Genomic DNA, 26,109 nt, shown 5'->3' with positions numbered 1-26,109 from the left:
TATTCAATCTTTATTGCATATCAGATATGAAGTGATTTGCTATGCTAATGTTTGTGTAATCTATATTGTGTAAAGCTGTTAGAGGATGGAATTTGTGTAGGTTCTTTCTGTAGTCGAATCATGAAATTAATCTGAACTTAGAAAATCTGCCATTTTACTTTACACATAAAGTAAAATGGCAGATTTTTTAATAGAAGTTTTCTATTTCTTGAGCTGCTTTTAACAATAGATTTTTCTAATATATTTACTAATGATTGTTGCCTCCTCTATGAATCATGAGACCTTGCCGTTGGTGAGGGGGCTTGAGTGCTCAGGGATACAGAGTGGCTGGACCGAAGGTGCAACCATATCGGAGAGGTATCTGTTGAGAGCCAGACTAAGGAATGATTCCTGAAAGAGGGCAGCAGCTCTTTCAGTAGTTGTTAGGGGCGTGAGTCAGGACGACTTAAACGGCTGTATCAACATCACTCAGTCCTCTAAGTACTGCGCAGCTGAAAGCAATGGAAAACTACAGCTGCTTTTTTTCCAAGAAAATGTGGCTCTCTGCATTTTCACATAGCAATAATGGAGGCGCCTTCCTTGGTAAAATATTCCGGAGGTAAAATAGTCCCCCGTTCGGATCTCCGGGTGGGGACTACTAAGGAAGGGGTCACCAGAAAATTAAAAAAAAACATTCTACGAGTCGGAGCGTGGAATGTTAGAAGCTTGAAAAAGGTTGGTAGGCTAGAAAATTTAAAAAGGGAAATGGGTAGGACAAATGTGGATATAGTAAGAATTAGTGAGGTTCGGTGGGAAGAGGAAGGCGACTTTTGGTCAGGTGATTTTAGAGTAATTAACTCAGCGTCAAATAATGGGCAGGCAGGAGTAGGTTTCGTGATGAACAAGAAGATAGGGAGGAGAGTGGAGTATTTCAAAACGCATAGCGATAGAATCATTGTAATAAGGATAAAATCAAAACCTAAACCGACAACAATTGTTAACGTCTATATGCCTACAAGCGCCCATGATGATGATGAGGTAGAGTGTGTATACGAAGAGATTGATGAAGCAATTAAACACGTAAAAGGAGATGAAAATTTAATAATAGTTGGAGATTGGAATGCAAACATTGGAAAAGGCAAGGAAGGAAATATAGTGGGTGAATACGGGCTGGGCAAAAGGAATGAAAGAGGGGACCGACTTATAGAATTTTGCACGAAGTATAATTTAGTAATTGCCAACACCCAATTTAAAAATCATAATAGAAGAATATGCACTTGGAAAAAGCCAGGCGATACTGGAAGGTATCAGATAGATTATATCATGGTTAAGCAAAGATTTAGAAATCAACTCGTTGAATGCAAAACTTACCCTGGAGCAGACATTGATAGCGACCATAATTTGGTGATAATGAAATGTAGATTGGGGTTTAAAAACCTGAAGAAAAGGTGTCAGATGAATCGGTGGAATTTAGAGAAGCTTGAGGAAGAGGAGGTAAAGAAGATTTTTGAGGAGGACATCGCAAGAGGTCTGAGTAAAAAAGATAAGGTAGAAAATGTAGAAGAAGAATGGGAGAATGTTAAAAAGGAAATTCTTAAATCAGCAGAAGCAAACTTAGGCGGAATAAAGAGAACCGGTAGAAAACCTTGGGTTTCAGACGATATATTGCAGCTGATGGATGAACGTAGAAAATATAAGAATGCTAGTGATGAGGAAAGTAAAAGGAACTATCGGAAATTAAGAAATGCTATAAACAGGAAGTGCAAACTGGTGAAAGAAGAGTGGATTAAAGAAAAGTGTTCAGAAGTGGAAAGAGAAATGAACATTGGTAAAATAGACGGAGCATACAGGAAAGTTAAGGAAAATTTTGGGGTACATAAATTAAAATGTAATAATGTGTTAAACAAAGATGGTACACCAATATATAATACGAAAAGTAAAGTCGATAGATGGGTGGAATATATTGAAGAGTTATACGGAGGAAATGAATTAGAAAATGGTGTTATAGAGGAAGAAGAGGAAGTTGAGGAGGATGAAATGGGAGAAACAATACTGAGATCTGAATTTAAGAGAGCATTAAAAGATTTAAATGGCAGAAAGGCTCCTGGAATAGACGGAATACCTGTAGAATTACTGCGCAGTGCAGGTGAGGAAGCGATTGATAGATTATACAAACTGGTGTGTAATATTTATGAAAATGGGGAATTTCCATCAGACTTCAAAAAAAGTGTTATAGTTATGATACCAAAGAAAGCAGGGGCAGAAAAATGTGAAGAATACAGAACAATTAGTTTAACTAGTCATGCATCAAAAATCTTAACTAGAATTTTATACAGAAGAATTGAGAGGAGAGTGGAAGAAGTGTTAGGAGAAGACCAATTTGGTTTCAGGAAAAGTATAGGGACAAGGGAAGCAATTTTAGGCCTCAGATTAATAGTAGAAGGAAGATTAAAGAAAAACAAACCAACATACTTGGCGTTTATAGACCTAGAAAAGGCTTTCGATAACGTAGACTGGAATAAAATGTTCAGCATTTTAAAAAAATTAGGGTTCAAATACAGAGATAGAAGAACAATTGCTAACATGTACAGGAACCAAACAGCAACAATAACAATTGAAGAACATAAGAAAGAAGCCCTAATAAGAAAGGGAGTCCGACAAGGATGTTCCCTATCTCCGTTACTTTTTAATCTTTACATGGAACTAGCAGTTAATGATGTTAAAGAACAATTTAGATTCGGAGTAACAGTACAAGGTGAAAAGATAAAGATGCTACGATTTGCTGATGATATAGTAATTCTAGCCGAGAGTAAAAAGGATTTAGAAGAAACAATGAACGGCATAGATGAAGTCCTACGCAAGAACTATCGCATGAAAATAAACAAGAACAAAACAAAAGTAATGAAATGTAGTAGAAATAACAAAGATGGACCGCTGAATGTGAAAATAGGAGGAGAAAAGATTATGGAGGTAGAAGAATTTTGTTATTTGGGAAGTAAAATTACTAAAGATGGACGAAGCAGGAGCGATATAAAATGCTGAATAGCACAAGCTAAACGAGCCTTCAGTAAGAAATATAATTTGTTTACATCAAAAATTAATTTAAATGTCAGGAAAAGATTTTTGAAAGTGTATGTTTGGAGTGTCGCTTTATATGGAAGTGAAACTTGGACAATCGAAGTATCTGAGAAGAAAAGATTAGAAGCTTTTGAAATGTGGTGCTATAGGAGAATGTTAAAAATCAGATGGGTGGATAAAGTGACAAATGAAGAGGTATTGCGGAAAATAGATGAAGAAACAAGCATTTGGAAAAATATAGTTAAAAGAAGAGACAGACTTATAGGCCACATACTAAGGCATCCTGGAATAGTCGCTTTAATATTGGAAGGACAGGTAGAAGGGAAAAATTGTGTAGGCAGGCCACGTTTGGAGTATGTAAAACAAATTGTTGGGGATGTAGGATGTAGAGGGTATACTGAAATGAAACGACTAGCACTAGATAGGGAATCTTGGAGAGCTGCATCAAACCAGTCAAATGACTGAAGACAAAAAAAAAAAAAAATGATTGTTGTTTTAAAATATAACAGATCAGTGAAATTTAAAAAAAAAAATCTGGGTAGAAAATAATGATATATCTATTAAACATTAATATCCAACACATTTAAATTCTCAGATTATCATTTATACTAGATGACATCATTTCATGTATGCTACAAAATTTTTTTTTTTACCTATACATTAAGGCTGCAACTGTTAAAATAATTGGCTTTTATCTTATACAACACAATCATTGAACATACCACCCACCTATAATATCTGTTTATTTTTTGTCATAGCAACTATGTTTTCTGTATTTGTTTAAAAATGGAGGGTATTTAAGATGTGTTTACATAAACAAGAATTAACATTTTTGCATATCTGGTGGTGTGTGAAGTCTTCATACAGTATGATTTAAATTATTGACCAGAATTTATAGTTTACTTTACATCACTCTGACAAAACAGAATAATGGTAAGGCTACAGAATAACCTCAAATTAAAGACTATTATGGATTAATCAATGGATGATGCCTTTACTAAGTGAAAATCCATAAAAACAAATTGGAAAATGAAAACAAAAACAGTTTTTTGATTTTTATAGATTTAATTTAAAAAATGACAGCTGTTGTAGATTCTTTTGTGAAAATGTGTAATTGTGTTTAATATAACAGATATTTGTTCATGGAGAAGACATTTTTTTCAGTTTCTTAACAAAAATTATGTGAATTCATTATTTTTCTAGATATAATACATTATTATTATTTTTTATTTTTGAATTAATTTATTAAATAATTCCCTAATTAAGGGGAAAAAATATATGTATATATTTCACTATGTATAAAGAAACAATATCATTGACATAGAGACCATTCTACATACATTATTTTTTGAGTGGAACATCTATCATGAAAGACTATTTCTTGATCTATAATAGGTACAATATAGAGGTCCATCCTTCCAAAAAATCTGTATAATAATATGCTTAATAACAGGGGTAAAAAATTCAAGTTGTTTTATCTCACTTGTTCAAACACATATATTGTTGCAAATTACATTGAAATCTATATATTGTATAAAAACTGAAAATAAACAAACACTTGTGTACTTTTAAGTGAGACCACATTTATTGGTTTATAAAAGTCAAATAAATTCTACAGTAAACATTATAAAAGTGAAGTTTAAAATGCAGCACATATACTTGCTGCTTAAATTTTTTTTATAAGTTTGTATATTTTTGCTCTGTTTGTTTAATAAAAATATAATACCTTTGAACTACAAAAAAAAAATAAAATAAATAAATTATACAGACTAAAATGAAATAAAGAAATTTATAAAATCCAAGACGATCTGGGAAACCTTAATTAGAAAAAGAAAATTTAAGTTCCTCGAACCCATGAACTGACTGAATCCAAAAAGATTAAATAAATAAATTTTCAAAAAAATTTGGAAATTAAAAAGCTCAACAATATACATATAGCAAATGAAAGCAAGATAAAAGCCAAAGGATAAAAGTCCAGGACTGATTGGATAGAATGAAGTTTAAAGAAAACATTTATACGCAAAAACTACTGTGGATGAAGGAAGAAAGAGCCCAGAAAAAAAAACCAGGAGCACTTTGAGAAAATGAAGGAAATATCGAAAGTAAGCAAAAAATAAATTATATTTCCATAGTCCCTAGTAGGCTAAATGGTTTCAGAGGCTAAACAGAAAAAGAGAGTAGGTTACTAGGAAAAAAAACATTTTCATAAATAAACTTTTAATAACTTACTTAGTAAAATATTCATCAGGTTTGACAAATTCTGATAGCTTGTCTGAGTCCAGCCTCAACAAGCAAAGTTGCATTACACAAGTATTTCCTAAAATTATAATTGAATTTTACTTTATTTCATTGTTATTCAGTAATATTATAACTATACTAGATTACACAATATCAATTTCTTATTTTGATTTTGCTGGTATATTACTGTATAAAAATAAATAATAAAAAAATGTTTATTTAGAAAATAATGAGTGAATAATCTGCTTTTATTGTTACAAAAATAGTTAATGTTAAAACTAGTTAATAGTTATTGTTATCAAAATAGAATAATCAGTTATTTATACATCTATAGCTCAGATGGAAACAAGGCTTATGCATTAAATAGGCAACATTGAAGAAGTGATTGGAACTTTGTACTATGCAGTATTTTAAGTTATGATTTTATAAATATTTATTATATACAATTAATTTGATGGAGAATAATGAAAAATTCAAAGTAAAACTATTTAAAAAAATATATTATGTAACACACGTTGATTAATTCATTTGACTTAACAAAGAAATTTATTATTGTTATTATTAAATATTAAAGTTTGAATAAGTCACTATTTAGTAGAATTAAAAAGTGCTGAATGTAAGTTTACATGTAATAAGAAAATAAAACAGTGAAGGAATTATACTTGTTTTATCACAGTGAATAATAATAGTTAATTCTAAAATGAAAAAAGTTGTTAACTTAATAAAACAAATTCTGACTGATTAGTGGAGTCACTCTTTTGTTCTCATATTTAACTATTTTTCTCAACTATTTTTCTCAGGCAAAAGCAACAACTATAAAAGATGCAATTAAAAAATGGGAAGAAAAAACAGGACAAAATGCAGCTGAAGCAAAAGAAGTTGGATTACAGTTTCAGTGGTTACCTATAGAAAAAATGGATAATTCTCTTGGACAGTTAGGAAAATGCGAGTAAGTTTTAAGTAATTAATAAAAATCAGATGTCAGAATTTAATTGACCTGTTGCATGCTTGAGTAGTGTTATCAGTTGCGTGTTAGTTGATTGATTGGTTTAGTACAATTAAAGATTGTCATGTTTTATCAGTTCATCTAACAATAAAAAAATTGTAACAATCTTCTTGTTACATTTAAATAAAAAAATTAGTAGTAAATCAAATATGCTGTAGATGTTCTTTTAAATGTCTACAGAATGAAAAGTAGGATTGGATATTCAATATACTTTATAATCCTCCTTTAAAGTATACATTCTAGAACTGATTTTTGCATATTTAGTGTAAAATAACCATGAAAGTTTCAAGAGAGAACTTGACTACACACCACTACACTATAATTTGTAGTTATTTTCAATGTAAAAGTTATGAGCAGTTAGCTAATTTGGCAAACCAATATTTGATATATATAATTTTTTTATATTCAAATAATTAAGTAATATTTTGACCACCGTGCTAATAAAATTTAATATATAAAATACTAATCAGTACACATAAAAATACAAATTAATTAGATAAGTTACCTTGCTAATTTTCAATAACCAGTTTTCACTGTATCTTGCATCTTCCATCTTGTATTAAATTCTATTTTTATAACATTAAAACTTATTATTTTTAATAGTGTGTGATGTTGTTTTGGAGACTGTAATATTTTTCCATTGTCATAATTTAAATAATATTGTAAAAGTACATGCATTTGTGCCGTCCAGTACTGGAATAATCTAATTTTTAAAATATAGTTTTTCCTTAATTCTATTGTCATTGTTGCCAACTGTTAGATTGTAGTTTTATTATATTGTTAATTAAATAATCACCTCAAATGTGATCTGATGGTTCATCATTTTATATTTTTGTATATATTTTATTTATAAATGAAATATTTCTCGAGTGTATATATATATATATTAATCATTATCACAATTCTCCAAAATTTCTAAGTTGTTTTTACAATCTGTAATATTATATTTACATTCAAACAGATGGTCAGCTAGATTAGATAGACCTCTTTTTCTATTTTTGTATGCTGTGTTAATGTTTTGTAAAACATTTTTTAAGTGCTCTGTTTGTTTTACCTATGTAGTATAGTAAAAATGTAAAAAAAAACAAAAAAACATTTGTTATAATTAAGTAATGAAAAATGCTTCAAATATTTTTTTTTGAATTTAAAGCAAGAATATTTCCATAGTATTCATAGAATTTGTGAAGAGAAAATTTTCCTAAAACTTAGGAAATGCACAGTACCTTGGGTCCTATTGTTTATGATGACCCAAATTTCAGTTTTTTTTTTTTTGTAACTAACTTTAATTAATTAAAACTTAAAGCAATTAGGAAGTTAAAAAAAAATTATGTAAAAAATCAATTATGAATTTACAGCAATTTTATATTTACAGAAAGCTTTCAATATCAACAAATATGATTGAAAAAATTGGTGGTCTTGGTGGATTAAAAAATCTTAAAATTTTGTCACTTGGACGTAATTATATAAAAGCTTTTTCTGGACTGGTAAGTAGAAAGTAACAAGTCTTATCCTTTAAAATTTGTTAACAGAATTTTAATTTAGGAATTATAAATTGATATCTATTCTGTGTATTAAATGAAATGCATTTTCTCTTACAGAATATAATCTCTCAGAATATAATTTTTATTGTTTTTCTTCTTTATTGATAATTTATATTTGTACAATCCTACATATACTAACTGGTTGGTGCTCGCTTTGCTCACCAGACTGTCTAGCCAGAGGACTTGCCCCCTTAACCCCTTGGGCCCAGGTTGAGTAAAGTGAGCTATGGGGGCCAACCCAAGGGTTCCCTGAGGTTGACCTTGGGGGTACCTGCAGCCTCCCAGGGTCACAGGGCTGATCCCAGGGCCATAGAGCTCACCACTTGCCTTTCTGTATGGCAAGGGGCCCTTTGGATCTCCACAGTGCTCACTTCACTCACCTTTCCTGTCTAGCTTAAAGGGTATGTCCCAAGAAGTTCCAAGAAAAGGTCCATTGGACCCTGCAGTGTTAATTACCTTCATGGTAATGAGAATAACATTGATAAATAACAGTTAAAGTACTCAGGCTTTATAGGAACCTGAAAAAGAAACTAAATCGTAACAGACAGAATAGTAGTATCCACAGTAACTGTGATAATTAAAGTACACAAACCCCACCGGGTTGGTCTAGTGGTGAACTTATCATTGCAAATCAGCTGATTTTGAAGTAAGAGCGTTCTAAGGTTCAAATCCTAGTAAAGGCAGTTATTTTTATAAGGATTTAAATACTAGATTGTGTATACCAGTGTTCTTTGGTGGTTGGGTTTCAAGTGACCACATATCTCAGGAATGGTCGACCTTAGACTGTACAAGACTACACTTCATTTACATTCATACATATCATTCTCATTCATCCTCTGAAGTAATACCTTACAATGGTTCCAAAGGCTAAACAAAAAAAGAAAGCAAGAAAGAATTAAGTGCAGACCTTTGACGAGGAAAACTCTACAGCTTATTTCTGTTGCCATGGTGACAGAAATAATTTCTATTCTCTTTAATCTTTAAGCCACAACTTCATCCCCAAGGGAGCTAGAGCCCCAATCTGTAGCTTAAAACCTTCCCTGGGATAACACAAGTGTATCCTCCAAATTTAAAAGCAATCAGTCAGTTTTTTCTCGCATGATGCTGTTACAAACAAACAAACTTTAGGAAATATATATATATATATATATATATATATATATATATATATATATATATACATAAAATTAAATTAATTATAATAGTGAAACCACCAGACTTAAAAGTAAGAAACATTTACCTACTGGCCTGCTCTTGAGTATTCAATTCATCATCAGCAATTTAAAATTACAAATTACTCATCTATTATATCAGCATATCATGCTTTGTCATTTAAAATAAAAATTTCCTTCGTATACCATGGCATGTCAGTGACTGACAATTCTTATTAAAATATTTAATTATGGTAGCATTTCTACCAATTTACATAATGAATTACTGTATTCTGTTTATTTATTCATGAGTTTATATCTGCTTTTAAATTTACTAATATAATATTTTTCATGTATATTGAAAAAAATATAAATATATACAGCGTGTCTGTAAAATAATAGTGGTGTCTTAAATGGTTTTAAGTTTGGAACAAAGCATTGTAGAGAGATGAACTATACATTAAATGAAAGAGAAACACTCCAAGTTTCTTACTTGTTCTGTAGATTTCGACGTGTATTCCCTTAGCTGCCCTGCAGACATCAAGATGAAATTCAGTTTCTTGCCATACATGGCAGAGGACATCTGGCATAATGGGAGAAACAGCTTCAGAGATCCTTTCTTTTAAATGTTCCAGATTTCAAACTTGAATGGAATACAATTGTGTTTTTAATAATCCCAGAAATAGAAGTACATGGGTTTGACCTACAGATCGTAGGAGCCCGGCAATTAACTCACACTTTTTGTTCAACTCATCGCTGAGGAAATGTTTTGTGAAGAAAATCCTGCACAATTGAGGCAAAATGTGGAGGAGCTTCATCAAACTGGTATATAAAATTCTCTGGTAATGTGGGGTGCTGCATATTCTGCTAGCATATCCAGGAAGATTTTCCTTGCTATTGTTTTTTTCAGCAAAAAAGAAGTGACTAACAACTCTGTTTCATCCACTGCACGCTGATCTTCAATTCTTTGGGTTGCACAAGAAACTTATTTGCACTGTTTCAGTTGTTTCTTCAGATACTGATTGTTGTCCTGGATGTGTTTGCTTCAGTAGGCTACCTGTTCTTTGAGCTGTTTGTCCCATTGCCAAATATTATTTTCATGTGGGCTTTATTGTATTCATGACTGTATTCACACCTAACACATGTAACTGACAAAAATATAGCAAGCCACAACATAGATTGAACCTTCGTCTGCACTGCAAACATGATAACTAATATGCACTTGCCTTTTGCGTATACTGGAAACAAAACGTACATGTGCTAGCTTTCGCACACGTAAACTTTAGTGTTCTCTTTCATATAATGTACAGTACATCTCTCTACAATGCTTTTTTCCAAAGCTATAACCATTTAAAACATCAATATTATTTTACTGTGGGTATATATATATATATATATATATATATATATATATATATATATATATATATATATATACTCGTATATGAATGTAAATAAATATATGTGCATTTATGTGAATTCAGCTGATTAAAAACCTAAATTATTAATGAATGAATCTGAAGGGTCACAGTAGTTGCATTGTGTAATCATTTCATATCTAACAACGATAATTCATACTGTGTAAAAATGTTTAAAAGATAAAAAATCTTATCTAATACCAATACCAACATGGAAATGTTATCATTACTGAAGAAATTAATTATAATTAATTTATAGTTTTTTTAAATTATTGCATTTGTTAACACTTACTGTATATACTATATAGTTTGGTATGATACTGGATAGTGTGGATGTACATAATTTTACCAATTATAGATTGCGTTGGATTATGAAGTTGCAACTATCAGAATTATCTTTGGTGGTTTAAGAATTTTGATTTTTGGCATCTAAAGATCACCCATCACCCAATAATCTTTTTTCTTTGGATTTACTGCACAACTCCTTAATATAATTGTGAAATTTTGTAATATGATTATAGCAGGTGTTTTTTATATTAATACAATGTATTAATGAATATTGAATAATTTCAATAATTGAAATTGAATATTTTCAGCTTAATCTTGTAATGAATGCATTACAAGACCATTAAATGCATTATAACTTCAATGTTCTTTTCTTTCCATTTACTAGGCCAAGCCATATATCAGCAACCAATGAAAATGACTAAAAATTAAAAATATAGTTCTATGCTAAAACTTTTTCTATTCTATGAATGATGTAGAATTGAAAGTATTATTTTCTCATCACAAGATGCAAATCTTGTACTTTAAATGTAATAAAGATTTTTTCTGGCTTATTTTAAAGAGCTTTGGACTTTCTCATATAAATGATACATTAGGTAAACTGTCATTGTTTAAGTTCAATTAAATTGAATTACATAACTGAAATTGATGTTGAAGTAGATTAGAAGATATTTACTGAGATTATTATCTACTTATTTGATAAGTCTTGTCCATTTATAGACAATGCAATATGTATAATTACTGATAGTTTGAGCAAATTTTGTCAGTGGGATTCATAAAAGTTATTTTGAGGAGAAAAGGGCGGACTTCAAGACCAGACTATTGTTAAAAATGTTTTAGATGGGAACTGGTTTTCTAATAGATGTGAGAGGAAGTTATATGTATATTAAGATTGGGATGTGTTTTTTTTATTAAGCACTGCTTTTAACTTCATGCTTGTGTAGGGATGTAAAGGTGACCTATGTTATTTCTTATTTCCTATTGTAACTTTAAGATAATTTTTTTTTTATGGTAAATACTTTATCTTGTAGTCGATAATTTTCTTTAAAAGTTATTGAATAATATTTAAAGATTACATAAATCCTACAAACAAAATTTTTTGTCATTTATTCTAATAAAAAAAAGGTTACTAACAAAACAAGTAAAATGTTATTCTAAAATAAAATAACAAAGTGAAAGTAATAAAATAAAAATTAAAAAGTTTTTCTAACATAATAAGTCCTGTCGACCAGTGATCTTTAACTAATCTTAAATTCAGTTGAAATGTATATTAGGTTGCAGTCTTCACCTGTTCTTTTAATTTTTCTTTTATATTACCTGATATATTATGTTATTTTCAATATTTTACTTTTTTCCCCCAGCTTATAAAAAAGCATTGTTTTATTTTTTATTTTTTTATATTCATTTATACTGACCTGCAAGTGGGTATAGAACAAGTTGTACACAATGCATTACACTACAATAAACACAATACTATAGATTTTCCTTACAATGTTGTATGTATAATATTATTGTTATTCCATTATATCATTTTCAGACCCACCAGTCAAAAAATTCCCCAACATTACAAAACATTTTTGAATCAATTACTTTTAATTACTGCTTGAATTTATTAAAATTATGAATTAGAGAAGAAATTTTTTGTGAAATTAATTATTCTTTAAAACTTATTTTCCAAATACGAACATTTTTTCTTGAAAATACCCAACCTATTGGTCTGAGAAAAAATAAAACCTCTATGGCAAGCCATAGAGTATTAGATCAGTATTAGATTATTTTTTGACAGAAAATGAAGTGATTTCATACACAATGAGGGATGGAATTGTTAATATATTTTGATTAATAAAAGACTCATGGCAGGAACCAATTGAAGTCTTATAAAAATATATCTAATTGCTCTATTGCTAGTTGTTAATATGAAAAATTATTTCCAATTAATAATTGTTTTTTTAGAAAATCAGTTTTAGAATAAAATAAGCACTATGTGAATAAAAATGTCCATAATAACAGGTAAGGGATAGAGCTTGGTTTCTTAATAGGGCCACTTACTTATCACATAGAGGCTAAAAGACAAGGTTGAGAACAATCTATCAACATGATTACTTCAATTCAGTTGGTCATCAGTTAAGACTCCCAAAAATTTGGAGCGTTTAACCTCTTCCAAAGGTTGGCTATCCAAAAAAAACTGGGTCTCAAGAAAGATGATCTAAATCTGCTATGCAAATTTATATAAACACTTACGCAGTTAAGCAACAAACCAATACTTCCAAATTACTGGGGCAATACATTTAATTTAATAATTGTATCCATTTCCAACTGTTCATTAGTTTGTTTAAAATTCATCAAATTAGTATTATCAACCAAAATTGTTAAATTAGCATTTGGTACAATTTTGGTAATGCTGTTTACAGCATTACCAAATCTATCTAAGAGATCTAAATCTCTTGGCCAAGGATTGATCCTGTGGCATCCAAGCCCCTCAAAGTTTGCAATTGTGATTTTGTAATAATTTAAATGGCCCAATCGATTATACTGAATCTCAACATAATGCTTCCTATCAGTCATGTAGCTTCTAAGTCAGCTTAAACAGTTACCTTCAATCCCAACAGAACTCAACTGATCTAAGAGAACATCACCCCGTACCATATTAAAGGCCCTGCTGAAGTCAAGGAAACATCCTATCACTCTTTTACCTGAGTCTAGAGCATTAATTGCTCTCTCAATAAACTGGAAAATAACTTGCTTAACAGGTTTTATTTGGACGAAATCTAAATTGTAGAAGTTGCTTCCAAAAATTGTAGAAGTTGTATAAATGCTGCGTTTTCAAAAAATTAGAGAAACTTGGTAGAAGAACAATAGGTCTTTAATTTTCCACACAATTAGGATAAAATTTTTTTAAATAAGAGGCAGTCAGCTGTAGCTATTTTTAATGATGGAAATAAACAACTGAAAAGAAGCATTAATTATGCGTGCCAAAAGTGAGGCTACAGCTTCAATTTCTTTACAAGAAACACAGGCAGACCATTAAAACCAGAAGAATGCTTCAATTTTAATTTATTAATAATAGTTATTACATCAGAAGTTGTTACTGGGATAAAATAATATCACCCTTAGCAAGGAAAATTTTGCAAATAAGATAAGTTTGTTTGCTTACTTAATATTTTTTATCATCCCATATTTTGGGATCTTTATACATTTTACAAATATATGTATTTCTTTGATCATCATGCTCTAATAAAAGTTTGCGGTAAACCAAGGAGTTATATAATTATGTAACCTCCTCAGATTATTCAAAGTAGTTGTGCATGACTAACAATTTTCTGAAAACAACCTAGAAAGATAACATTTTTTGTCCACATCATGTTCCATTACTATATCATTTTATATTTCCAACGTTAATAAAAAATTCAATTGATTCAAACTGAAATTACTAAAATCTCTAATACATCTGTGCATGTTATATGGTGAAGCAGCATCAGATCCTATCCAGACAATAAAAGCTTCATGATCTGAAATGAATGTTGAGATAACTTCTGTTTGACAATTAGCTTTATTAGTAAATATGTTATCAATACAAGTCTCAATTTCCTTGGTGATTCAAGTTGTGAGGTAGATTTTCATTTCTAGACCAAAACTCCTCATTATGTCCAGGAATTAATGGATAACATTAGTATTTAGAAAAAAATTCATATTAAAATCCCCTACAACAATTATTTCAAATTATACCCCCAGAAATTCTATCTAGACATTCATACAAATATGAAAAAAATTGATGTTTCAGACACAGAGCAGTTAGGTTGATGTTACACTGCAACAATGGTATAATGTCTTTATTCATAATTTTTACTAATATTCCCACTAACTCAACAATCTCTTCAATAATATTTTCTACAACAGAGTTTAATAGTTTTACTGTAAATGAAATATTTTTTACAAGAAAACACTAATAGCCCTCCTCCTTCTTTACCTTACCTGAAAAAATATCTTTCAAGGTCATAATTATGAGTTGTGAAAATTGAAAGAATCACATCATGGACAATGACACGATCTCTTAACTCCTTGCATTTTACAAATAATTAGGGAAGGTATCCTCTTTCTTCAAACATTCTAACATAGAAGTAGCCTTGTGTTCAGTTAATTACTATATTTGCATATTCTGAATTTTATATTAATTATAATGAAACATGGTAAATTGCAGGAACCAGTTGCTGAAACACTAGAAGAATTATGGATATCTTATAACTTGATTGAAAAAATGAAGGGAATTGGTGTTCTTCGAAAATTAAAAGTATTGTATATGTCTAACAATCTTGTTAAAGACTGGGGTGAATTTATTAAATTACAAGATTGTCCTTCATTAGTAGATCTGCTGTTTGTAGGTACTGTATATTAAAATGAAATATTATTTATTTTTATTTATTGTTGCATTAACAATTAAAGTTATTAGCAACTTATCAGTGTAATGTAACTGTACTGGTAAATGAGAAGTCTTGAACAAACTCAGACTGACCATTCCTGAGATTTGTGGTTAACCGAAAAACCCAACCACCAAAGATATTAACAATTATGTAAAGTTGTTATACTGGATAAATTTGTTTATAATAACATTTTTAATCATAATTGAAATAAATATTTAAGTAATTCTAAACAAATTTGTTGCCAGTGGTACTAGATGAAAAAAAATGTAAAGCAAGATAAGCCTTTAAAATTATTAAAAATTATACGCAACTATTTTTCAAGTTACATAGAAATAGTTCTTTCAGAGTGCTGGAAATAATTTTGCAGCTATTTCATTTAATTATAGGTGACACTATTGTTTACTGGTGTCTCAATGTTATTTCTAAAGTAACATGCTGTAACATTACAAAAGAAAAAACTGATTAATTAACCTCAAAAGGAACAATTTCATGGAAGAACAATATCAGTGTAATTTGAAAGTGGGTTGTTCAAATTTTATAGTAATTACCCTCTTTTATTTATTATACCAATTGGGAGGTAACTATATAAGTTGTAGTGTAAAATAAAACAGAATGCAAAAGCTGAAAATATATTAAGTCCTGATTGGTCACTATATTGAATGGTTGCAATATGTTATGCCTGCATAATGTTGTTAACTCAGTAGCAGATGACTATAATAACTGCTTACTTTTAAAATAACAAAAAATACTCATTACGTAGTATACTTTCATGATATGTAATTTAAAAAATTACTTTTATTAAAAGATACATTTATTATACTGATATAATTGATTATTTTTAGGTAATCCTTTATGTGATGCATTAGAAGAAGCTGTCTGGAGAGCAGAAGCTGTAAAAAGATTACCTAACTTAAAAAAACTTGATGGAGACCCTGTAATACAAGATGTAACATAAGAAAAAGGCAAATAACTTATCCATGTATACTACAATAAAATAATTAACAAAATGCTATGATGAGCTTTTATGACAATTAATGATTTTTAAAGTTTGATTTTTTTTATAAAACGTGAAATACACTCTAAAAGTGATACTTTCATTTGAAAGAGTCAGGGAAAGAAAATACAAATAATACAAATTTTACAAGGGAGCAATTTGAAGTTTCCAATTCCATAACATTACTATTGTGCAATTTAAATGCTTTACGATTTCTGTTTTAATCTTAATATTATTACATACTGATTCAAGTAATTTTGTTTTATTATATTCAATAACTCCAGTGTTATTGACTTTGTGACATTTGCAATGGAGATGCCTAATGATTGCAAAATTTTTAATTTTCCATGCATAAATCACAAAATAACAATTTACAACCAGTGGTATCCAAGAAATTAGAAATTAATTAGTTAAGTGTAGATATAACCTCATTTGAACCTTTTTTTTTTGGTAACTAATTGTTCATAAATATTAACATACTATTATTTAATAAATAAAATATGTATGTTAAATAAAAATTGTTTCTTATTATGTACATCATTACTAAAAATGTTTTGTGTTAGCAAATTTATAAAAAATCTATAGGTTTTTGTTGGTTAAATATAATATAATATATATATATATATATACTTGTGTGGATCAATTCAAATTGATCCACCCAAGTACAGAATTGAATAATATAAAATGACACTTGCCTTAATTTTTCATGCAATCTCTACAAGATCGCTTCATGGCAACCCACATCTTCAGTTTCAGATTTTTCTTTTTTGTAAAATATTTAGTGTTAAATTACATATTAAACTGAAAATTAAAAATTAAATTATAATAAGTTAAAATATATAACAAATTAAAATACAAAAATAAAAATTAAAAAAAAAAAAATTAATTCAAAAATGATTTTTTTTTTATTTATTAAAAGAGGTATAAATATGTTAAAATTATTAAAATTTCCATATAAAAATATGATGTCAAGTATTATAAAATAAAATATAATATACCACATGTGTTTGGCCAGCCAATACTATAGTATTTGAGTTTAATATGTAATTTAAAACTAAGTATTTTACAAAAAAGAAAAAAATCTACAACTGAAGATGCGGGTTGCTGTGAAAGCTCTTTTGTAGAGATTGCATGGAAAAATAAGGTGAGTGTCATTTTATTTTATTCAATTCTATACTTGGGTGGGTCAAGTTGAATCTATTTTATATATACAATAATTATTAGTGCAGAGGTGATATATGTTTTGAAAAGATCAACTTTAGAAAAATAATAATATATATACATATATATTATGAGAGTAAGTCAAAAAATGAAGGGAAATTTTGATTTCCCTCCCAATCACATGTTTGGCAGTAATGATTGTTCTCCTATAACTCACAACCTTTATCAGCTGTTCATTGAAAGTATTATTTCATTGTTAGCTATTTGTAATTGTGTTTAAAAGGGTGCTCCTTTATCTGATTGCACCAAGGAAGAAGTGCAAGCAGTAATATGTTTCCTCAGTTCAGAAGGGGTGAAACCAGCAGAGATTATTTGTTGAATGCAGCAGCAATATGGAGAGAGTTGTTTGAGTGGAAGCAAGTTCTACGAATGGATTGATTGCTTTAAAAATGGCAGGATTTCTCAATGTGATGAACAGTGGCAAGGTAGGCTTTCCGCTTCACAGACTAATGACAATATTGAAGCGGTTAAATAAATGATTCTCGATAATCAATGAATTACCGTAATGTTGATGATGTTGCAAGTGAGTTGAATATAAGCCATGACTAAACGTTTTCAATCATCCATGATTCTTTAACCTTCAAAAAGTCTGTGCTTGCTGGGTTCCACATCAATTGATCAGCATCCACAAAGAAGATCGTTTGAAAATTTTCCAGAAGCTTTTGAAACGTTATGAAGATGGACTCATTTCTTAAGCGTTGATGAGATAAGGGTCCATCACTTTGAACCCTAGACTAAGTGACAAAGTTTAGTGTGGAACATCCTTCATCTCCCACATTAAAAAGTTCAAAACTCAGATGTCTGCAGGATAGGTGATGATGATATTCTGGGATATGGAAGGTTCACTTTTGGTTTACTTCACATCTGAAAGTCAATCAGTAAACAGTGACTACTGTAAGCTACTGCATTGACTGAAGCAAAAAATCAAACCCAAAAGATGTGGTAAATTTTCTAAAAGCATGATTTTGCTTCAGGATAATGTTTGACTTCATACAGACAAAAACACAGTAATTTCCCTTCAAGATCTTGGTTTTGAGCTACTGGACCAACCTCCATACAGTCCGAACCTGGCTCCAGGAGATTTTCATCTTTTTGGTCCATTGAAAGAACAGTTGAGAGAGAATCATTATTGATCTGATGAAGAGGCCATAGAAGCAGTGAAAATGTTTATGTACACAGACCGAAAACTTTCTTACAGGAAGAAATCCAAAATTCATGAAAAGAATGGACCAAGTGCATAGAAGTAGGAGGAGATTATGTTGAAAATTAATGCATGTATCATTTATGTAATTAAAAATAAATATATTAATTTTTTGGATTTTACTTTACGTTTTGATTTGCCCTCGTAGATATAATTCATTGACAATGTCATATATTTATATTTTAACATGTCTAGATAACTAGTGCTAATAATAGTTGGGGAGGGGACTTTTGCACAACCCATCGGAATGAGGTAAGTTTTATATAGTTTCTTTATTCGGTTATTTTAACTTTTATATTTTATCGACTTCGTCTGTGGTATTAGTATTGAGTTTTATTTTGCCTTCTTGGCCTGTTTTAATAAATTTTTTTTATATGATTAATAATATATTTACACCTTCTAAACTTTATTATTTTAGAGTTATTTTACCCTTTTATTAATAAAATTCCGGGCGATGATAATGCCCAGGCGTTTTTCGCCCACAAAAAACAAAAAAAAAAAAAAACAAAAAAAATAGTTTGCTTGGCGAAGAAGAATGGTCCTATCAATTCATAAGCAAACATACCAAATGTTAATTTTCACGCACATTATACTTTTTTAAACTAGCTTCTTTCATTTAGAGTATTAGGTTTAAGAGACCATTACTTTCATTTCAGTCACTTAATCTATTTTAATTTAATTTTATTTATGATTTTATTCATTTAATAAATTATTTCATATTTACTCTCTATTGGGATTGATTTATACCACAAATCACCGATTTATACCACAAATTTCTGAGCGTTTATTTATTTACCGCAATGAAATTCAAGCTTGGACTATGACGATTAGTACAGTATCGGTTATTCAAACTGAAAATACTGTTTAGTTTTCACGTAAATATAACATGCTTTCATATAAATATAACTTATTATCACGGGTTAGTTAGAACTTCATCGGTAACAGGCGACGAAGTTAATGGTGACTACAAATCATGCAGCTAGATAGCAGTACTTTATAGTACTAGGTAGCGTACAAAAACTTGTTTGGGTACTTGAAATAATAAAATTTAAAAGAAAATATACTACAGCTTGTTTTAATAGTAGTAAATGCTACTATGAAAATGAGAGTACTGAAGATGAATTGATTTTTTTAATCCCCATCACATCTTTAAAAAATAATAAAAGTATCAGTTTACAAGAGATTATATTGGCTTTATTTAAAAAATAAAAATATGGTATGAAATGAATGATATGATTATCAACAAAAAAAATTGGCCGTGAAATTCAATTTGTTTGTTCTAGAAGGCCAATAATTTTAATAATAAATCCATAAAGATAACAATCCTCAACTTCTTCTTCCATCTTCCTCTTAATGATATTGTTTATCCCACTAAATGTTTATCTCGCTAACCCCCTCCAATTATTTTCCCTGTGGAGCATAGCCTCTACTATATTATTTGGGGTAACCATACCCACTTTCTGGTAAACTCCTGCTTCTCTCTTCATCCCATCTCGGGCAATGAAAAACTGTGTGCTCTACTGTATCCTCTTCTGTACAGTGGAGACATACATGGGCCCTCCTCCTCTTCCTTTTGAGGCACAGCTGTGGCTCATCAAAAATTGGGTGAGCTGAAATGAAAGCTCCCCATGTCTCCTTCTGTACCATGGCTTAATGCACGGGATCAACCTCTGCGTCCACTGCCCACCTCTGCTCTCTCCCATTGATTTTGCCACCTCTGTAACAGTTCTTCTCTTGCAATTTTCTTACTCTTCCCCTTCGACCCCTCCATTCTCACCATACCCAATAACTCAAGAGGAGGCAACAATACCACAACCAAAATGGCCTCTGTAGAGACCATCCAATATGTGCAAGCTACTCCAATAGCCAGCCACCTCTGCAGCTCCTCCAACTTCCTGACTACCTTCTTCTTCTCTAAGACTCTATTCTATACAGAGATCGCACACAGGCTGACGGTCTGCACCACCGCAGCTAACATCCTATGCTTGGATGTACTCGGCCTGCCAACCCTACTCATAAGCCTGGAGACAGCTGATAGAGTCCTACTGGCCTTATCAACTGCCTTCATCACATGCAGCTGAAAGGTGCATTTGGAGTCAATCCAAACTCCCAAATATTTAACCTTTTTCACCAGCTCTATAGCCACACCTTCAACTGTCAATGTAATTTCTTCCAGACTCTTCCTCTCTGCCATTACCACTAATTTTGTCTTCTTTGCCACAACACTGAAATTTCTTTCTCTCAACCACTTATTCACCATACATATTACCAAGTTACCTCTTTGCATCGTCTACTCCTCCATCTTTCCAATGATACATTGCAAGCCGTTCGGCACCTACAGCAGAGAGACTACTGCAGAACACTATATATCACCTTGAAGCTTGGTCCAGGATTACTGGTTTCACATTTTCATCCGAAAAAACAAAATGTGTAGTTTTTTCTCGGCTACGAAACCCTTCTATTCCGCAAATTTTTCTGAACGGTGAGACTATTACTATCTCTAATTACGTTAAGTTTTTAGGTTTAATTTTTGATAGTCGTCTTACTTGGGTCAAACATTTAAAAGAATTGAAAACAAAATGTTCCAAAATTTTAGATATGATGCGAGTCCTTACTAACACCAACTGGGGAGCCGATAGATCATGTATGATACGTTTTTACTATTCCTTTGTTCGCTCCCGTTTAGATTACGGTTGTGTGGCCTACTCATCAGCTCGTCAAACCGTGCTTAAAATGCTGGATAGTGTACATCATGCTTTCCTTCGACTTGCCACAGGCGCGTTTAGATCAAGTCCTGTCGCAAGCTTACTTGTAGACTGTGGTGAACCATCACTTTGGGATAGACGAGACCAGCTCTTATTATCCTATTTTGCTCGTCTCAGAGGACAGCCAAATCACCCGGTTCTTGAGTCAGTCTTTAAAAATCCTAATCTAGGAAAGTATGAGGATCATCCACGTCGTACTGCACCTGTAGGTGTCCGTACCTGGTGTCTGCTGCAGCATATAAATGTTGACACACCGTCATTCTTTCCTATGTACCCTTGCTCATATCCTCCATGGAGAATAAACCTCATAAATTTTAATTTTGACCTGACTACATGTAATAAAGAATCAACACCATCTATCGTCTTTCAGCAGATGTTTCAGTGTGTTCTCTCCAAGACGAAACCAGATGCGGTTGTATACACTGATGGATCGAAACAAAACGATACGGTTGGGTGTGCTTTTGTTGTCAATGAGAGAACTTACATGTTTGGTCTCCCCAGTATTACGAGTGTGTTTACCGCTGAACTATATGCTATAAATAAGGCTCTAAACATCATTAACCCTAAATATAGAAAAATTCTTATTTGCAGTGACTCGTGTAGTGCTCTCCAAGCCTTAAAGAACTTTTATTCCAAACATCCTATCGTCATTGAAATTTACAACGCAATCGCTGAGTTGAATAATCGCAACACAGAATTAAGTTTTTGCTGGGTCCCTAGCCACGTAGGGATTCCAGGTAATGAACATGCAGATTCCGCTGCCAAAGAAGCATGTAACCAGCCTCCTTTCACCACCCGAGTTGCTACTTCTGATTTCATTAACTATGTAAAACAATTATTAAGAACAAGGTGGCAAGGTGATTGGACAGCTACTGTTGATAATAAACTCCGTCAGATTAAAGATTCTGTGTTACCATGGAACTCCTCATACAGAAAACCCCGGCGTGAGGAAGTAGTTCTCTGTCGATTGCGGATAGGACACACGAGAGTCACACACGAGTACCTGTTTACAGGAGGACAACCACCTCTATGCGCAAGATGCAACTGCCGCGTGACTGTGCGCCACATACTCGTGGACTGCATATGTTATGCGGCATTGCGTCGTAAATTTAAAATTCCTAGTAACATCCGAGGTATCTTGCGTGACGATAAGGAGGTTTTAAACCGCATGTTTATATTTTTACGTAGTATAGGGTTAATGCAAAAAATTTAATAAGTATGTATTCTTTCGTAATTGTATGTATTGTCCTATGTATTGTTTTTGTTATCCGAGTAGGGAGCCTTTTACACTCCCTATCGGATTTTTTTGTTTTTTTTTGTATGTTTTTTAAATTCGTCTGTGATATTAGTTATAAGATTTTTGTGATATTAGTTTTAAGTTTTTATCTCCTTTTTTAGTTTTAAGTTTTATTTATTTTTAATGTGATAGTTTTTAACATAGTTTTAAGTTTTATTTATTTTTAATGTGATAGTTTTTAACAGAGTTTTAAGTTACATATTAGTGTTTTTGTTATCCGAGAATGGGCCTTTTACACCCATTCCGGATTTTGTTTCTGTGATAGTAGTTTTAAGTTTTAATTTTATCTAAAAACCTAAAATTATTTTTATTTATTTATTTATTTATTTTCCGGGCGATGATAACGTTCAACCGTTTTTCGCCCATCACTGATGATGGACATCGTCAGGATACTCCAACCTGAGGATGGCATATAAGCAAGGTTCCACATAGCAGCTTGCCCTAGCACCGAACCCTGCAGAACCTCACACTCCACCGTGGCTTCTAATACCTGTCCTTCGGCCAACCCAGTCATCACCCTATTTGTAAAATAATTCTGGAGAACTCTTACCAAATAGAGACTAATTTCTCTTTTCCGTAACTCTTCCAGAACACATCCAAACTGAATGAATTACATATAGCCAACAGAGACACTGCTGGAATATACCTTGTCCGCCACATGCCTACCACAGCTCACAGTCCACTAAGCTCATGACCATCTGCACTGCATACATCATGGTGTGCACCCCTTCCTGAACCCATACTGAAGGTCTGTAAAATCTCCTTTCAAACGAACCTCCTCCAACAGTCTCTTTTCAAACTGAGAAAGGCACAATGATCGAAAATTGCTTGGATCTTCCACCATACTCTTTCCCTTCCAAAGTAGCACCACCTTGGCCCTCTTTCAGTCATCTGGCACATTACCACCAAGCAATATTCGATTAAATGCACGCAAGACCTGGCCCAGCACCACCTCAACTGCAGCCAATACTGCCTCATTTGGGATGCCATCCAGTACTGGACTCTTCTTTGTAGATAACCGCCTTACAGCTCTCCACATCTCCTCGAAAGAAAATAATGGGATCTCCACCACAGCCACATCCACCTCAATCTGCCCTTGGTGCCTGGGAAATAACATCTTAATACATTCCTTTGTTACTTCCGCCAAGAGAATTGGTAGTGCCCTACCGAATTTCCCTTAAACAATCCTGCAGGTGCTACCCCAAATATCCTCCTAAGATTAGAACAAATTTCTTTCCATTTCTCCTTCTTACTACTCAAAATGGCCTTTCTATATGCCTTCCTCTTATCTGCCAACATCACTCTACATTGTCTAGCCTCCTCATTTTCACCACCCCCCCTCCTTGCTCTCTGAATGCAGACAACGTTGGACTCTCATACATTCAATCCTTGCTTCTGCCACTGCTGCTGACCACCAGTAAACCTTTTTATTACGCCGACCAGCACTGTCCAATGACTCCTGTACTGCCCTTGACATTACAGCTGTTAAATACCCAGGCATCATCTCTTCCATATGTCTAAGACTTTCTACCAACTTACTTTTAAATCTGCAGAGTCCTTTTTCAGAAATCACCTTTCTCTCCTGCACAACAGCCGACACACTGAGTCTCCCATTTCAAAGAAAACAACTTCATGGTTACTAAGACTCTCCTTCTTCCCCATCATTTGCTAATTCCTCGTCCTTTGTGCTAACCTTGGTGAAACAAATGTTAAATCAACAAAGTTACCATCGATTATATCTCACGATTGTAGGCACCTCACCATCATTCAGACACATCAGTCCTTTACTTGCAACCATTTCTTCCAAAATAATACCTCTAGGGTTGGTAATATTATCCCCCAGGCCACATTTTTGGCATTAAAATCTCCTGCCAAAACAAAGTCCTTGCTTGTTTGATTTAACTTCATACACAAGTCCTCTACTATTTCCTCAAACTCTTGTACACTGCAATTGGGAGAGATATACCAACTAAAAACCGCCATATCAGAGAACTCCATAAATACAAAGCTCCTATCCTCACCTCTTGAGAGTAGAGGTCTACTTCTAACTACGAACAGCGCAGCACTCTTCTCCCTGTCTGCCAACCATCCCTGTTCCTCCACACTCCTCCAATTGGGCTCTGGCACCAATAATACATCAATGTCCAACCTCCTACCTAATTCTAACAGGGCATCATGCACCACCCCACTCCTACTTACATTCAACTGAAGGAATCTAACCATTTTTGGGTTTGCAGAAGGCGTTACCCATCTGATGCCCCCTCACACATACTTCAAACACCTCATCCGCACCTTACAGTCCACCAACCTGTGCCAAACTTCACCACAGTTAAAGCACATGGCTGTCCTGTCTAGTCCATTACATCTAGCAGCCATGTGCCCACTCTCCTGGCACTTATAGCACCTAGGCTCATTTCTTTGTTGGGACACCTGACAGTGCACCCAACCCACTCTCACTCCTCTCACAGCAGCTGCCATCACTGCCAACATAGAAACTACCACACTTTTAGTACCACCATAGGCTGGCTGAAGTGAAATCACCTTCATCTCACCATCAAAATCTCCAGAAGCCTCCTAATGGCAGCCACAATTTCCTCTTCTGACACTCCCATCTCCAGGTCTCTTATATACAGGAATCCCCACTTCTGAAGTCCACAGGTGACACTTACACCTGCTAATTTATTCTTAACTGCCTTTGACACTACCTTACACTCACCCTTGGAAGCCTTTACTCTAATATGTAGGATTCCCCACCACCCTTCTTCATTGACAAAATCTCACCAAAATTGCTTCAACTAGCTCCTTCTTTCACCTTCTTGACTAAGTCAGCATAGGAGGCACCATCTGCCCTAGGTACAATCATACCAGAGCTCTCGCTCTCATCTTGTTGGGCTCTCACTGCTCACTGCTCCTCTATCCCCTCGTTAACTTCTTCCACATAAACCTAGAATTTTCTATTTGTCCTCCTACCACAATACTCAAACCACACCTCCATAACTTTCAGTATATCTGATACTTGTCTGTTGATCCAAACTTGTCTGCTGCCATCCATATTTAATTCCATCAGCTTCCTCAACGGACCTATACACATCCTTAATTATCACCTTTTTCTCGAGTCAACAACAGTGAAAACCCAATCTTGTCTAAAAACCTGGTTTGTCAACCAAATCACCTAATATCACCTCTGCCTGTCCAACCTCCAACACAAGTTGACCCCTCTTTACTTTACCTTGCTTAGCCAACCTACTCATCACAGCTGCCATTTCCCACACCTTTCTTTCAAATTGTGCCTTGCTTGCTGTGTTGTACAAAACCACAATATCCTCTCCACCAACATCAAAAATAGATAACATACTTGCATTGCGAGATGAACTCCACAGGCCACCTCTTACTTATTAACGCCGGAATGTCCTCTAGTTGTTCAAACGACCGCTTACCCTCCCCTTGCATCGTTTGCGTAGCCGTCTCCACCAACTTCTTGCTCAGCACCACTCTGCAAGAGTAACTTGCTCTCTTC

At 32.6% G+C, this 26,109-nt stretch overlaps 1 protein-coding gene across 1 annotated transcript; it reads left to right on the top strand.

The window, feature by feature from the left end:
* Positions 1–5,141: 5,141 nt before the first annotated feature.
* Positions 5,142–16,128, top strand: LOC142325687 (dynein axonemal light chain 1-like). The gene is made up of 5 exons (XM_075367718.1): positions 5,142–5,159; positions 6,096–6,244; positions 7,674–7,785; positions 14,895–15,075; positions 15,957–16,128. Exons 1-5 carry the CDS (start codon positions 5,142–5,144, stop codon positions 16,067–16,069), a joined length of 573 nt encoding a protein of 190 aa, XP_075223833.1. The 3' UTR covers positions 16,070–16,128.
* The last annotated feature ends 9,981 nt before the right edge of the window (positions 16,129–26,109 follow it).

This window comes from Lycorma delicatula, chromosome 5, assembly GCF_047948215.1.
Source record: "Lycorma delicatula isolate Av1 chromosome 5, ASM4794821v1, whole genome shotgun sequence".
Taxonomy (NCBI): domain Eukaryota; kingdom Metazoa; phylum Arthropoda; class Insecta; order Hemiptera; family Fulgoridae; genus Lycorma; species Lycorma delicatula.
The sequence above is the reverse complement of the archived record's forward strand: the minus strand, read 5'-3'. Positions and strand labels throughout refer to the sequence as shown.

What these genes read in the sequence shown, in the direction of transcription:
- LOC142325687 (XM_075367718.1), top strand. An exon ending in TAAAAGCTTTTTCTGGACTG is followed by an intron (nt 7,786 to 14,894) that starts GTAAGTAGAAAG and finishes GGTAAATTGCAG; the next exon opens with GAACCAGTTGCTGAAACACT. An exon ending in AGTAGATCTGCTGTTTGTAG is followed by an intron (nt 15,076 to 15,956) that starts GTACTGTATATT and finishes GATTATTTTTAG; the next exon opens with GTAATCCTTTATGTGATGCA.